The following is a 13,800-nucleotide window of genomic DNA, read 5'->3' as shown; positions in this document are numbered from 1 at the left end:
ACTACATTTGTAATTGGAGGTATTTGCTAATATTATTAGGCTGAGTTCACACGATGCGTTTTTCATGCGTTTCCGCGGCGTTTTTGCAGTTGCGTAAACGCCGCGGAAACGCATGAAAAACGCATGGTAGAAGGGCAGCAATGTTCCCCAATGGAAATCCGCATGTGCTGTGCCCATGATGCGGATTTTTCCGCAGCGTAAACGCTGCGGTCAAAAATCCGCAGCATGTCAATTAATTTTGCGGAAACGCTGCTCTTTTGCTGCCATTGACTTGCATTAGACCGCATGGAATCCGCATCACTGTATATGTTGATGCGCTTTTCATGCGGTCTAATGTGCGGATGGTACCCGGGTGTGGATGAGAGGACTCTCATCCAGACCCAGGTACCATTAAAAAAAAAAGAATAAAATAAAAAATATATATATTCTCACCTTCTGACGGCCCGCGCTGCGTCCTGCCGGCTTCACGCGCACTTCGCGGTTGAATGAAGGACCTTCGCTGACGTCAGAGTCATGTGACGGGTCACGTGACGCTGACGTCGGAAGGTCCTAAAGTCTTCACTGCCGGCAGCCGGGACCGATGAAGCAGTACACCGGGGGCCATCAGATGGTAACGTATAGATTTATTTTTTATTTTTTGACATCACACACTATATAAATCCATGCCGGTTGCATGGATTTATATAGTGTGAAGTTGACAAGCACTTTCCAAGTGATGCTAAAATCGCTTGGGAAGCGCTTGTCAACCCGCATGCGGAAATGAAAGTGAAGACCGCTTCATTTCCGCATGTCCCTGGCAGGAAACCGCATGTACAATCCGCATGCGTTTTTTCCTGCCAGAGAGATGCAGAAACGCTCAGGAAAAAATCCTGAGCATTTCTGCATCGTGTGCACATACCCTTATTATTGCACCTACTACATATTGGGATAGGATCTTGGAGATGGGAATACCCCTTTAAAGGAAAAAAATAAACCAAACCTACAGGTCCCTGTGTGAAAAAGTGATTGCCTCCAAACACCTTAAAACATAAATTAACTGTGGCTTATCACATCTTTGGGAAGCTGAGTTCAATTTTCCTTGACACACACAGGCCTGATTACTGCGACACCTGTTCTCAATTAAGAAATCACATATATAATATATATATATATATATATATATATATGTGATTTCTTAGGACCTGACTGACAAAGTGAAGTAGATCAAAAGATCCTCAAAAGCTAGACATCATGCTGCGATCCAAAGAAATTCAGGAACAAATTAAGAACAAAGTAATTGAGATCTATCAGTTTGGAGAGGGTTATAAAGCCATTTCTAAAGATTTGAGACTTCAGCGAACCACAGTGAGAGCCATTATCCACAAATGGCAAAAACATGGAACAATGGTGAACCTTCCTAGGAGTGGCCGGCCGACAAAAATTACCCCAAGAGCACAGTGACAACTTATCCAAGAGGTCACAAAAGACCCCACAACATCATCCAAAGAAGTGAAGGCCTCACATGTCTCAGTTGAAGGGGTTTTCCCATGAACAAAAGTTCATTTTAATCATTGGCTGTATCTGACCATGTATGGAACATACCACAGCTCCTCGGCAGGGGAAGAAGCGAAAGACAATGCAGACATTACAGCAGGGGGGTCGCAGAGGATTCATTTTGTGAGGTAAAACATTTCACTGCCTGTTTTTAAACAATATTTTACCTCACAAAATGAATCCTCTGCGATCCCCTGCTGTAATGTCTGTATTGTCTTTTGCTTCCTCCCCTGCCCAGGAGCTGTGGTATGCTCCATACACGGTCAGACACAGCCAATGATTAGAATTAACTTTTGTTTGTGGGAAAACCCCTTTAAGGTCAGTGTTCATGACTCCACCATATGAAAGAGACTGGGCAAACTGGCCTTCATGGCAGAGTTCCAAGATGAAAACTACTGCTGAGCAAAAAGAACATAAAGGCTTGTCTCAGTTTTTCCAGAAAACATCTTGATGATCGCCAAGACTTTTGAGAGAATACTCTGTGGACTGACGAGACAAAAGTTGAACTTTTTGGAAGGTGTATGTCCTATTACATCTGGTAGAAGTAACACAGCATTTCAGAAAAGGAACATCATAACAACAGTAAATATGGTGGTGGTAGTGTGATGGTCTGGGGCTATTTTGCTGCTTCAGGACCTGGAAGACTTGCTGTGGTAAATGGAACCATGAATTTTGCTGTCTACCAAAAAATACTGAAGGAGAATGTCCGGCCATCTGTTCGTGACCTCAAGCTGAAGCACACTTTGGTTATGCAGCAGGACAATGATCCAAAATACTCCAGCAAGTCCACTTCTGAATGGCTTAAGAAAAATAAAATTAAGACTTTGGAGTGGCCTAGTCAAAGTCCTGACCTTAATCTGATTGAGATGCTGTGACATGACCTTAAAAAGGAGGTTCATGCTCGGAAACCCTTCAAGATGAGTGGCCAAAATTCCTCCCTCCAGAGCGTTGTAAAAGACTCATTGCCAGTTATCTCAAACGTTTGATTGCGGTTGTTGCTGCTAAGGGCGACCCAACCAGTTATTAGGTTTAGGTGGTGTAAGATGGCCGCCTGATGTCCTTGAGGGGAGATAAGTATCGCTGAGGTTGGCAGCTTCAGTGATGTAAAGCCGGGAAAGCATGCTCCAGCACACAGTGCTGAGAGGGTTAATAGGGCGTATCAGGGACGTTTTTATTGAGCAGTCATAAGAGACGGGTGGGATTGGCTGCTCACATATCCCCACCCCAGGGCGTGTGTATAACATGGAGACCGAGTGTCTCATTCAGTGTCTGTGGCTGGAGGTGTGGAGACCTCCAGCGTTTCTGTGCTAAAGGACACTGACTGTGGTGGGTGAACCCGCCATATTGTATGGACTGTTTATTTTCTGTTTTGTTACACTGTGGCGGACAAGGCTGTCTTTTGTTTACTTCTAAAAGTGCGGTTTATGCAGCATAATAAACCTGCCTTGGACGTTTTAAAGAAACAGTATCCTGTGTCTACCTCTAACGCGGCTGAGTGAGTACCAAACCCTACAGTGGCAATTACTTTTTCAAACAGGGCCCTGTAGGTTTGTATTTCTTTTTCCCTTAACAATAAAGACTTTCATTTAAAAACTGCATTTTGTGTTTCCTTGTGTTATCTTTATCTAATATTTACATTAGTTTTGTGATCTGAAACATTTAAGTGTGACAAACATGCAAAATAAGAAATCAGAAAGGGGGCAAACACTTTTTCACACCACTGTAAATCTTAATCCTCCTTTGAGGAGAGAACCTTTTCTCCATAGCAATTTGCACAGAGAGGGGGAGCCCGTATCAAAGAAGAAACAGGACAAAACGGCCTAGTGTTAACTTTTTGCCTCCAAATAGTTTTCAGGTCTGTTGGGCCTCCAAACATCTCAATTAATCAATTGTAAAGGAGATAGACGCAAGGACCCATACCAAATGAATGGGCTTCAGGCTACGTTCACAATGAGCTTTTGGTGAGTTTTTAATGTTGCAGATTTTTTTTTTTTCACCATTTCTGCACCTATTAGGTTAATTGCGTTTTTTTTCAGTGCATATTTTTATATGCGTTTTTATTGCATTTTTAACAGTGCGTTTTTTGTCTCATGTTGGTGTGTCACGTTTTAAATAAAGCTGCTTGGTTTTTGATACTTCCGGGTATTTGGCTTTGACAAAACTTTATTAATACAGTCATTTGTGGATACATGCATTTTTTACCTGCACCTAAAGTAAGTCTATGGGAAAAATCTGCACAGAAAACTCCGCGTACCCGCAAGAGAAATTGACATGTTGCACAACAGTTCAGTTTACACTGCGTAAAAAAGAAGCACAGTGGGCATGAGATCTCTATAAATCCCATCCACTGTCATATGCAGCATTGAAAACTCACCAAAAACTCATCGTGGGGCACACAGCCTAAAAGGATGGAAGCCCCCAACAAACACACACCCGTTATTCTAAATATATGTTTTCACTTTAAATTCATAGCTGACGTGTTAGACACATCTATAATGAGCTCCTTTTGTTTGTCCACATTTATAACCTTGTATTGTAAAACCTTGGTGGGCCGCAGCATATAATAATGCAAAATAGAGTAAGGTTTGGCATGTGTGTGTACTGAGCGGAGCCTGAGCGCGGACAAACGGACCTTAAGCTCAGCAGGGGGTGTAGGCTGCTAGGACCATGGGGGACAATAACGAGCCCAGGGGTTCCATAAAAATTGACTCATGAAGCCCTGTGTGTGGCATAATGCTGGGAAGGCTGTAGCAGGAACGAGGCCTGGAATTTTAATATAGTGCTAATTTTTTCTGGTCTTTATCAAGGGGTGTGACTCCCAGGCAGGGCCGGCATTAGGGGCAGGCAGACTAAGCATCAGCCTAGGGCCCCCACTCCATTGGGGCCCCCAACCAGTGGCGCGCTGTCCGTGAGTCAGGGGGGCCTGGAGCCAGCCTCCTTCCCCTCCTTCCGCATCGCCCATTCAACTGTATCGGCATCTATGATGCCGTAACAGTTGAAAGCAATGATGGAGAAGAGAGCGTCATGTGACGCTCCCTCTCCCATCATTCCCCCACTGCCTGCAGCGGGCACGATGACCACGCTGTGCCGTCAGTGGAGCTGCTGAGAAGCGCTGCGGACACCGAGGCAGCTGGGGAACAAGGAGGAGAGGTGAGTATGTATTTATTTTTTTGTAAATCAGTGAGTACAAGGTCGCCATAATACTGCAGGACAGGGGGGCAGTATTATATTCTAGGGTGGCTGCATTATACGCTGGGTTGGCAGCATTATACTATGGGGAGGCTGCATTATACTATATGGGGGGCTGGATTATACTCTATGGGGGCCAGTATTATATTCAATGGGGGCCTGGATTATACTCTGTGGGAGGCTGCATTATATTATGGGGAGGGGGCCTGGATTATACTCTATGGGGGCCTGGATTATACTATGGGGAGGCTGCATTATACTATATGGAGGGGGCCTGGATTATACTCTATGGGGGTCTGGATTATACAATGGGGAGGCTGCATTATACTATGGGGAGGCGGCATTATACTATATGGAGGGGGCCTGGATTATACTCTATGGGGGCCTGGATAATACTCTATGGGGCGGCTGCATTATACTCTGGGGGGTGGCTGCATTATACTTTGGGGGGTGGCTGCATTATACTTTATCAAGGACTATGAGGTGCATTATACTACAGTTGTGCTCAAAAGTTTACATACCCCAGCAGAATTTTTGCTTTCTTGGCCTTGTTTCAGAGAATATGAATGATAACAAAAACTTTTTTTCTCCACTCCATGGTTATTGGTTAGGTGAAGCCATTTATTGCCAAACTACTGTGTTTTCTCTTTTTAAATCTTAATGGCAACCAAAAACATCCTAATGACCCTGATCAAAAGTTCACAAACCCTGGTGATTTTGACATGATAACATGCTCAGAATTTGACACAAATGGGTTTGAAAGGCTACTTAAGGTAACATCCTCACCTGTGACCTGTTTGCTTGTAATCAGTGTGTGTGCATAAAAGCTGAGTGAGTTTCTGGGATCCAGATAGACTCTTGCATCTTCCATCCAGCCACTGATGTTTCTGGATTGTGAGTCATGGGGAAAGCAAAAGAATTGTCAATGGATCTACGGGAAAAGGTAGTTTAGCTTTATAACACAGGAAATGGATACAAAAAGATATCCAAGGAATTGATAATGCCAGTCAGAAGCGTTCAAACTGTGATCAACAAATGGAAAATCAGGGGCTCTGTAAAAACCAAACCACGATCAGGTAGACCAACAAAAATTTCGGCCACAACTGCCAGGAAAATTGTTCGGGATGCAAAGAAAAACCCACAAATAACATCAGCTGAAATTCAGGACTCTCTGAAAACTATCGATGTGGCTGTTTCAAGATGCACAATAAGGAAGCAATTGAAGAAAAATGGGCTGCATGGTCGAGTCGCCAGAAGAAAGCCATTACTGCTCAAATGCCACAAAGTATCTTTCCTACAATACGCCAAACAGTACAGATACAAGCCTCAAAACTTCTGGAATGAGGTAATTTGGAGTGATGAGACCAAAATTTAGCTTTTTGGCCACAACCATAAACATTACATTTGGAGAGAGGTCAACAAGGCCTATGATGAAAGGAACACCATTCCTACTGTAAAGCACGAAGGTAGATCGCTGATGTTTTGGGGATGTGTGAGCTACAAAGGCACAGGAAACTTGGTAAAGAGTGAAGGAAAAGATGAATGCAGCATGTTATCAGCAAATACTGGAGGCAAATTTGCACTCATTAGCCCGGAAGCTGCACATGGGACGTACTGGGATGTTCCAACATGACAACGATTCAAAACACAAGGCCAAGTCGACCTGTCATTGGCTACAGCAGAACAAAGTGAAGGTTCTGGAGTGGCCATCTCAGTCTCCTGACCTCAATATCATTGAGCCACTCTGGGGAGATCTCAATCGCGCAGTTCATGCTAGACAGCCCAGGAATTTACAGGAACTGGAGGCTTTTTGCCAAGAAGAATGGGCAGCTTTACCATCTGAGAAAATAAAGAACCTCATCCACAACTACCAAAAAAGACTTCAAGCTGTCATTGATGTTAAAGGGGGCAATACACGGTATTAAGAACTCGGGTATGTGAACTTTTGATCAGTGTCATTTGGATGTTTTTGGTTGTCATTAAGATTTAAAAAGAGAAAACACAGTAGTTTAACAATAAATGACTTCACCCAACCAATAACTATGAGTGGAGACATTTTTTTTTGTTATCATTCATATTCTCTGAAACAAGGCCAAGAAAGGAAAAATTATGCCGGGGTAAATACATTTTTGAGCACAACTGTACATGAAGTGACTATGGAGAGTGCATTATACAATATTGAGGACTATGGGGTGTGCATTATAAATACAACCAAAATGTTTTGTGTGATGTTGCAATATGTGAGCATTTGGGGCCCCACTTTACATTTTTGCCTAGGGCCCCACTTTGTCTAAAACCGGCCTTGCTCCCAGGATCCTCTGGGGGTGGCTATTCAGGCCTCTTTGCATCATTACCCTATAGCTCACAAGGTAATACGGTACGGTCTGGTAAAGAACATCAGGTAAAGACAATAAAAATTAGCCCTTAATAAAAAGGCCTAGAACTCAGGAACCGTATGGAGAATTTAAAAAAATTCAATAAATAAAAACGGCTTATTCATGAAAACAGCAGGAAAAAAATGCGAGCAAAAACTAGCCACTTTTGACCAGGTGATAGGTTCTCCAAGTTGGCTGGAAAAAAAAAGTTGAATATTTGGGACCTCATTTATCAAAAACAGGTAAAATTGTCTTTTGTGCTCACGGCAACAAATGAGAACTCGGCTTTCATTTTTCCACAGCTGTCTGTAAAGTGAAAGCTGAGCTCTGATTGGTTGCTCTGGGCAACAAAGGAAGTGTTACTATTAGACAGTTTAGACAAAGTTGGCCCTTGGTGTCTGTATGGACACATATGCAGTTCAGGGCCGGCTCCAGCATGTAGCAAACCAGGGCAAGTGCTGGGGCAAGCTAGGTCCTTTGCTATGGAGTGATCTCAGGAGCTGAGTCTGCTCCATGCAGGATAAGTGCTGGCTGTGTTGTACTGCCAACACCTGAGTCTAAGTACTGTGATTGGATCAGTCTTGGCATCAGTTCAGAGCTAGCCCAGATCGCAGCAGTTTATTCATGTAGATGCAGTTGACCAGCACCCGAATGTAACTGCTGCGATCGGAGCCTTAGGCTGTGTGCCCACGATGCGTTTTTTAAGTGTTTCCGCAGCGGCAAAAACGCTGCAGAAACGCTTAAAAAATGCATGGTAGAAGGTCTGCAATGTTCCCCAATGATAATCCGCATGTGCTGTGCCACATGCTGCGGAAATTTCCGCTGCGGATTATCATTGCGGAAAAAAACGCAGCGCTACCAATTATTTTGCGTAAGTGCTGCGTTTTCGCCGCCATTGACTTGAATTAGACCGCATGGATGACGCATCACTGCATAAGTAGATGCGCATTCCATGCGTTCCAATGTGCGAATGGTACCCGGGTGTGGAGGAAAGGAGACTCTCCTCCAGACCTGGGTGCCATTGAAAACTGTAAAATAAAAAATAAATATATACTTGCCTTCTGGCGGCCCGCGCTGCGCTCCTCCTTGCTTGGCAGCAGTTTGCGATGGAATGAAGGACCTGCGCTAACGTCAGAGTCATGTGACGGGTCACGCGACGCTGACGTCGGCAGGTCTTTCAAACCACCGCTGCCGGCAGCCGGGACGGTGAGGCAAGACAGCGCGGGCCATCGGAGGGTAAGTATACATTTATTTTTTGACATTCTCTCGGTCACACTATATAAATCCATGCTGTTTGCATGGATTTATATAGTGTGACACACTATATAAATCTATGCTGTTTGCATGGATTTATATAGTGTGACCAAGTGACAAGCACTTTCAAGTGATGCTAAAATCGCTTGGAAAGCGCTTGTCAACCCGCATGCGGAAATGCATGTGAAGAACGCTTCACATCCGCATGTCCCTGGCAGGAAAACGCATGTACAATCGGCATGCACAATCCGCATGTACAATCCTAATGCGTTTTTTTCTGCCAGGGAGATGCAGAAACGCTCAGGAAAAAATCCGGAGCATTTCCGCATCGTGGGCACATAGCCTTAGCTGGTGCTGTAAATTGTGACAGCAGCATTTAAGAGGATGGAAATGAGGTGCAGATTGCAGTGTTCTGTACACTGTCTAAGCGATCACAGGTTTAAAGGGGTTGTTCTCTTTCAGACATACTTCATCCCTCGTTGCATTTATTTTTAAAAATTAAACTGTGCTGTATTTGTGGCGCCCCTGCGGATTCAGTTGCCTCAGAGGTACTGCATCTCACCCAGAGGTGTGATGCCCCACTCTCAGGTAAGGATGGGGTACTGCCCAGGACCCACCCACCTGCATCCAACACTACACCATTCCAGACCAGCAGGAGGGGCAAGATGCATGCGTACAGTGGTGAGCCCTGTCCCTGGTTGGAAGGGGGGGACCAAGAGAGGGGAACCATGTAGTGGTTGTGGGTGGAGGAAGTAGATCAGGGGAGCACCTTCAGTAGGAGTATAAGAAGGAAATCATCTTGAAGGAGTCAGGTCAGTCTGAGGAGAGAGTCAGAAGAGAGAGAGAGTGGGAGCAGGAGCCCTGTAGGAGCTCGGCTCAGGAGGAGCCGGCCTAGTAAGAGAGGCCCAGGACAGACTGAGGGAGGACAGGAGCAGAGGGAAGGCTCCAGGAACAGAGGGGTTCCCAGGGGTACGGTGAGTGCGGAAGCCACCCGTGCGCCCGAATCTACACGGATGTGGAGGGATAAGGCCGCAGAGGCGACCGGCCCCTAACTAGTGGAGAACTACAAGGCTCAGCTAGAAACCCGAGGCTACTGTACTTTCAAGGTGCAGCTGCCCAAAACCACAATTATATAGCCGAAAAGGTGGCCGCATAGGATTCAGGGGACTGCAGGTCGCCCGACAAGATCCGAGGTTACCGGCTTGGGACACTGATTGTGAGGCGCAGGGCAGGAGGGTGAGAGCCAGCGCAGGAAGACGACCGAGGAAGGCACACAGAACGGGGTCCCGTTTAAGTACTCCTGAAATACTTGAGAGATTGCTGAACCCCTTCCTTGGTGAACGCAGGACGACGTGGGAGGTTACACACTGGGTTGAACAACTGTGAGTAAAACCTTGAAGTCTGCACCCCACTGTGTCCTAGAATTATTGCTGCGCCATCACCAGCCCTGCACTACGCAGCATAGCAACATCTACCTCACAACATCACTACTTCCTGCCCTGGAGCTTAGCCCTGCCTGTGGAAAGCTGTACCAACTCTGCTGCATCACCATCAGCTCCAGTGGACCTGCACCGCAGTGGCGGTTCCATACAGCTGCATACCACAGGTGGCGTCACGAACATTATATATAAAAACTTTATTCCCTTTTTACTTTCCCCTTTAATTGACTGCCCTGGGTCTTGGACCGGGTCACTGCCACTGTGACATCCCCCAGCATCGACCGGCCCGACTACCGAGTACCCCACGGCCCAGGGGCAGCGTCATACTCACCTTCCCCAGGTCCATCAGCAAGTCTCCGCCACTGCTCCCGTAATGTGGCATTTTCTGTGGCGCTGACATCATATCAATGGTACAGCAGCCAATCAGTGAGCTCAGTGGTTCAATGCTGGGCATTCTGCACTGAAATACCCCCCCAAAGAGCCACTGAGCTCACTGATTGGCTGCTGCGCTATCAAGGTGACGTCAGCGCTGCAGACAATGCCACATATTGGGAGCAGCGGTGGAGAGTCGCTGGTGGGCCCGGGAAAGGTGAGTAAAGCTGTTTTTTTTTTTAAACAAAAATGCAGCTAGGGACAAATTATTTTTGAAAAGGAGCAACCCTTGGAATACAAAATGTAAAAAATAATGAAAAAAAACCCCTAAAAATTTATAGTTCATACCTTCCTTTTCCTGAAATGTAAATAAATTCTAAAAAAAATACAAAAGATTAACATTCTTTGTATCATGGTGTGCAGCACCGCCTGATGTAATATAATAGCATGACATTCATGCCATAAGAGGAAAAAAAACAACAAAAACAAAATGGCAGAATCGCTGATTTTTTGGCCAGTTCACCTCCCTAAAGAATGGAATCAAAAAAGAAAAGTAAAAAAGTTATAGCTCTTGGAAGGTGAGGAGGACAATCGAGAGAGGAGCCTATAAGGACCTGGAGCCAGCCCTGATGTAGTGATACCCAGGTGTGACCACCGCCTGAGCGACCACTTCCTGAGTGACCACCGTCTGAGCGACCATCGTCTAAACTACCACAGTCTGGTTGACCATCGTCTAAACGACCACAGTCTGGTTGACCACCTCCTGGGCGAGCACCGTCTGGGCGACTACCGCTTGGGCAATCACCGTCTGAAAGACCACCGCCTGAGCAAGCAATGTCTGAACGACCACCTCCTGTGCGACCACCATCTGGGCAACCACTGCCTGAGCGACCACCGCCTGAGAAGCAACGTCTGAACGACCACCTCCTGGGCGACTACCATCTGGGCGACTACTGCCTGAGCGAGCAACGTCTGAACGACCATCTCCTGGGCGACCCACTGCCTGAGCGACCACCGCCTGAGCAACCACCGTCTGAGTGAGCAACGTCTGAACGACCATCTCCTGGACGACCACCATCTGGGCGACCACTGCCTGAGTGAGCAACGTCTTAACGACCACCTCTTGAGTGAGCACCAAAGTGACTGGCACAGCCCTGCAACATGTATACTGAGTGAACTAAAAATGAGAAATAACCCTGACCCTGCTGGTTACATAATAGCACTAATTTACTTATTTTATTTTTAGGGGGAGGGGGCGGTAGAAACATTTCAGAAAATGTAACTTAAACTTGTAACAAAAGCAACCTGCCATATGCAGCAAAGAGAATAAAGGGTCCTCAATTCAATCAGCAGCCATTCCCAGCCCTGCAGATATCGCTTCCACCACCTTTATAACAGGATGCGGTACCGCACAGACTTGGGAAAAGTCATCACAGGAGCAGAGCAGCCGGTAGAGCAGCACTAGACAGTGCAGAGCAGCGAGGCGTCACATGGCCAGTCACGTGGGCGGCACTGTCCGGTCACCGTGGCAACAGAACGCTAAACTGCGAAGGAAGATGGCGACTCTGGAGAAGAAAGAGACCGAAAAGCCGGTAATCACCCGATTAGTGCTATTATTACCGTGTGTTCACACGTTATAACGCAGGCACACTGTGTGTTACCGAACCTGGTGCTGATGTTTGCTTATACTGCCCGTGTAACCCTTATATTCTGCTAAGTGACATTGCTGAGACTTGTAGTTCATTGTCTGTTTTGTATTATGCGGTGGAGCCATAGAAACATTCCTGATGTGATCTACAGAAACCGACAGAAATTTTATATAAAATAATAAATAATATAAATATAAAATAAGCCCCATTATAAGGCAGCTTAGCTCCTTGTGTTTTGTTTTGTTTTTTGTCACTTTTTTCGCTGTAATTTTTTATATTTTTCAAAATACAAATCCACATTCTCCTCTGCATCAGAGGTGGCTGCAGAGTTCTTTTGCAGTCCTGTATATTTTGGTAAAATGACAGATGCACATAATGGAGCCCCGTTAGGCTCGTTAGGTCGGTGACGTCCGTACACTGGCGTCTTGGTCAGTTATTTGTTCCTATGAACTGATGAAATGCAGACGTCAATCCATCCGCATTTGGGGTGAGCTGGACCGTAGAGTGAAGGCAAAAGGGCCAACAAGTGCTAAGCATCTCTGGGAACTCCTTCAAGATTGTTGGAAGACCATTTCCGGTGACTACCTCTTGAAGCTCATCAAGAGAATGGCAAGAGTGTGCAAAGCAGTCATCAAAGCAAAAGGTGGCTACTTTGAAAAACCTAGAATATAAGACATATTTTCAGTTGTTTCACACTTTTTTGTTAAGTATATAATTCCACATGTGTTAATTCATAGTTTTGATGCCTTCAGTGTGAATGTACAATTTTCATAGTCATGAAAATACAGAAAAAGTTTTATATGAGAAGGTGTGTCCAAACTTTTGGTCTGTACTGTATATATAATATTTCATTCCAAAAAATTTCCAATGAAAAAGACAGGTGTAGCTTGTTCACTCATTATCCTTTCTCAGGCACAGCTTTTGGAGGCCATACAGCAGGTGAAGTGGAGGACGTGCACTTTTTTTTTTTTACTGCAAAATAGTTTACAAGTTGTTTTCTCTTCCTGAACAGGATGACGTCCCTGGAAGTACACCAGAGGATTTTTCATTGCAAGATTTCCTTTCTCCTTCACAAATAAATGCTCTTTTGGAAATTGAAGATGTGGATGAAACACAAAGGTATAGATATCTGCTTCATGTATTACATAGCTGATAAGAATACTATTGGACATCACTTGTTGACACTTGTGTATTTTTGTGTCCTTGCTAACTGCAATTATGAAGGCCCTGAAAACAGAACTAATGTTAATCAATGCCTTTATCCACATGCCCACCTGGTGAATGTGAAACATTGGAGTGCATTCAGATGTGATCCGAGTGCAGTCATATTGCCTCATACACAGGCAATGGAGAAATGAAGTTCTCCGTCTTCTCCGCACCTGTGCTGCTATTCTCGCATGCGAGAGAATCTGATCACAACTCGTGCAAGCTGCATTTTTTTTTATTACTTTTTTACTTGGACCACTCTGGCCAAGGAAAAATCAGACGTGTGCACGGCCTCACTGAATAACATGGGGACGAATGCTATCCGTCAAATTGGATAGCATTCATTCGAGTTATAAGGTCATCTGCATGAGATCTTAGGCAAAGGTGAAAATGAATCCCTTGATAAGGACAGATCTGAAGCAGATTTAAAGAGAATCTGTCAGCAGGTTTAGCTTCTCCCCTCCAGCCCCTCTTGAGTGACAGGTCTCCCCCTGCGTGTTTGTATAGCTATAAGATGGGGAAAAGTCGCTGGGGTTCTTCCTTTCCAATGAGTCTACTGTGTGGCATTTAAAGTATGTTTTTCTCTGAAACGCCACAATGTCAAAAGTATATGGCTGAAATCATGCAGCTTGTGTTGGATACATGTTGCTTTCAGGTTCCCTTTAAATCAAGTTTTTTATATTAAATTATTTAAAAAAAATTATTTTAGTAAGTGATATCTTGGAGTTTTTACTTTGGCCACTAAGGCGAATGTTAGGCTCAAACTTCTTTTTCTGTACAGAA

General features: G+C 45.0%; 1 protein-coding gene across 1 annotated transcript in view; it reads left to right on the top strand.

The window, feature by feature from the left end:
* Positions 1 to 11,671: 11,671 nt before the first annotated feature.
* The window catches only part of CABCOCO1 (ciliary associated calcium binding coiled-coil 1), a 296,096-nt gene continuing 293,967 nt past the window's right edge, over positions 11,672 to 13,800 (top strand). Inside the window, exons 1-2 of the mRNA XM_073685413.1 lie at positions 11,672 to 11,754; positions 12,824 to 12,930. Coding sequence (XP_073541514.1) covers positions 11,719 to 11,754; positions 12,824 to 12,930 — 143 coding nt within the window. The 5' untranslated portion in view covers positions 11,672 to 11,718. The remainder of the gene's footprint in view (positions 11,755 to 12,823; positions 12,931 to 13,800) is intronic.

The sequence above is a fragment of the Phyllobates terribilis genome, unplaced genomic scaffold (assembly GCF_046119375.1).
Source record: "Phyllobates terribilis strain yellow unplaced genomic scaffold, ASM4611937v1 Scaffold_5__5_contigs__length_657084704, whole genome shotgun sequence".
Classification (NCBI taxonomy): Eukaryota; Metazoa; Chordata; class Amphibia; order Anura; family Dendrobatidae; genus Phyllobates; species Phyllobates terribilis.
This window is presented reverse-complemented; position numbering and strand designations above follow the sequence as displayed.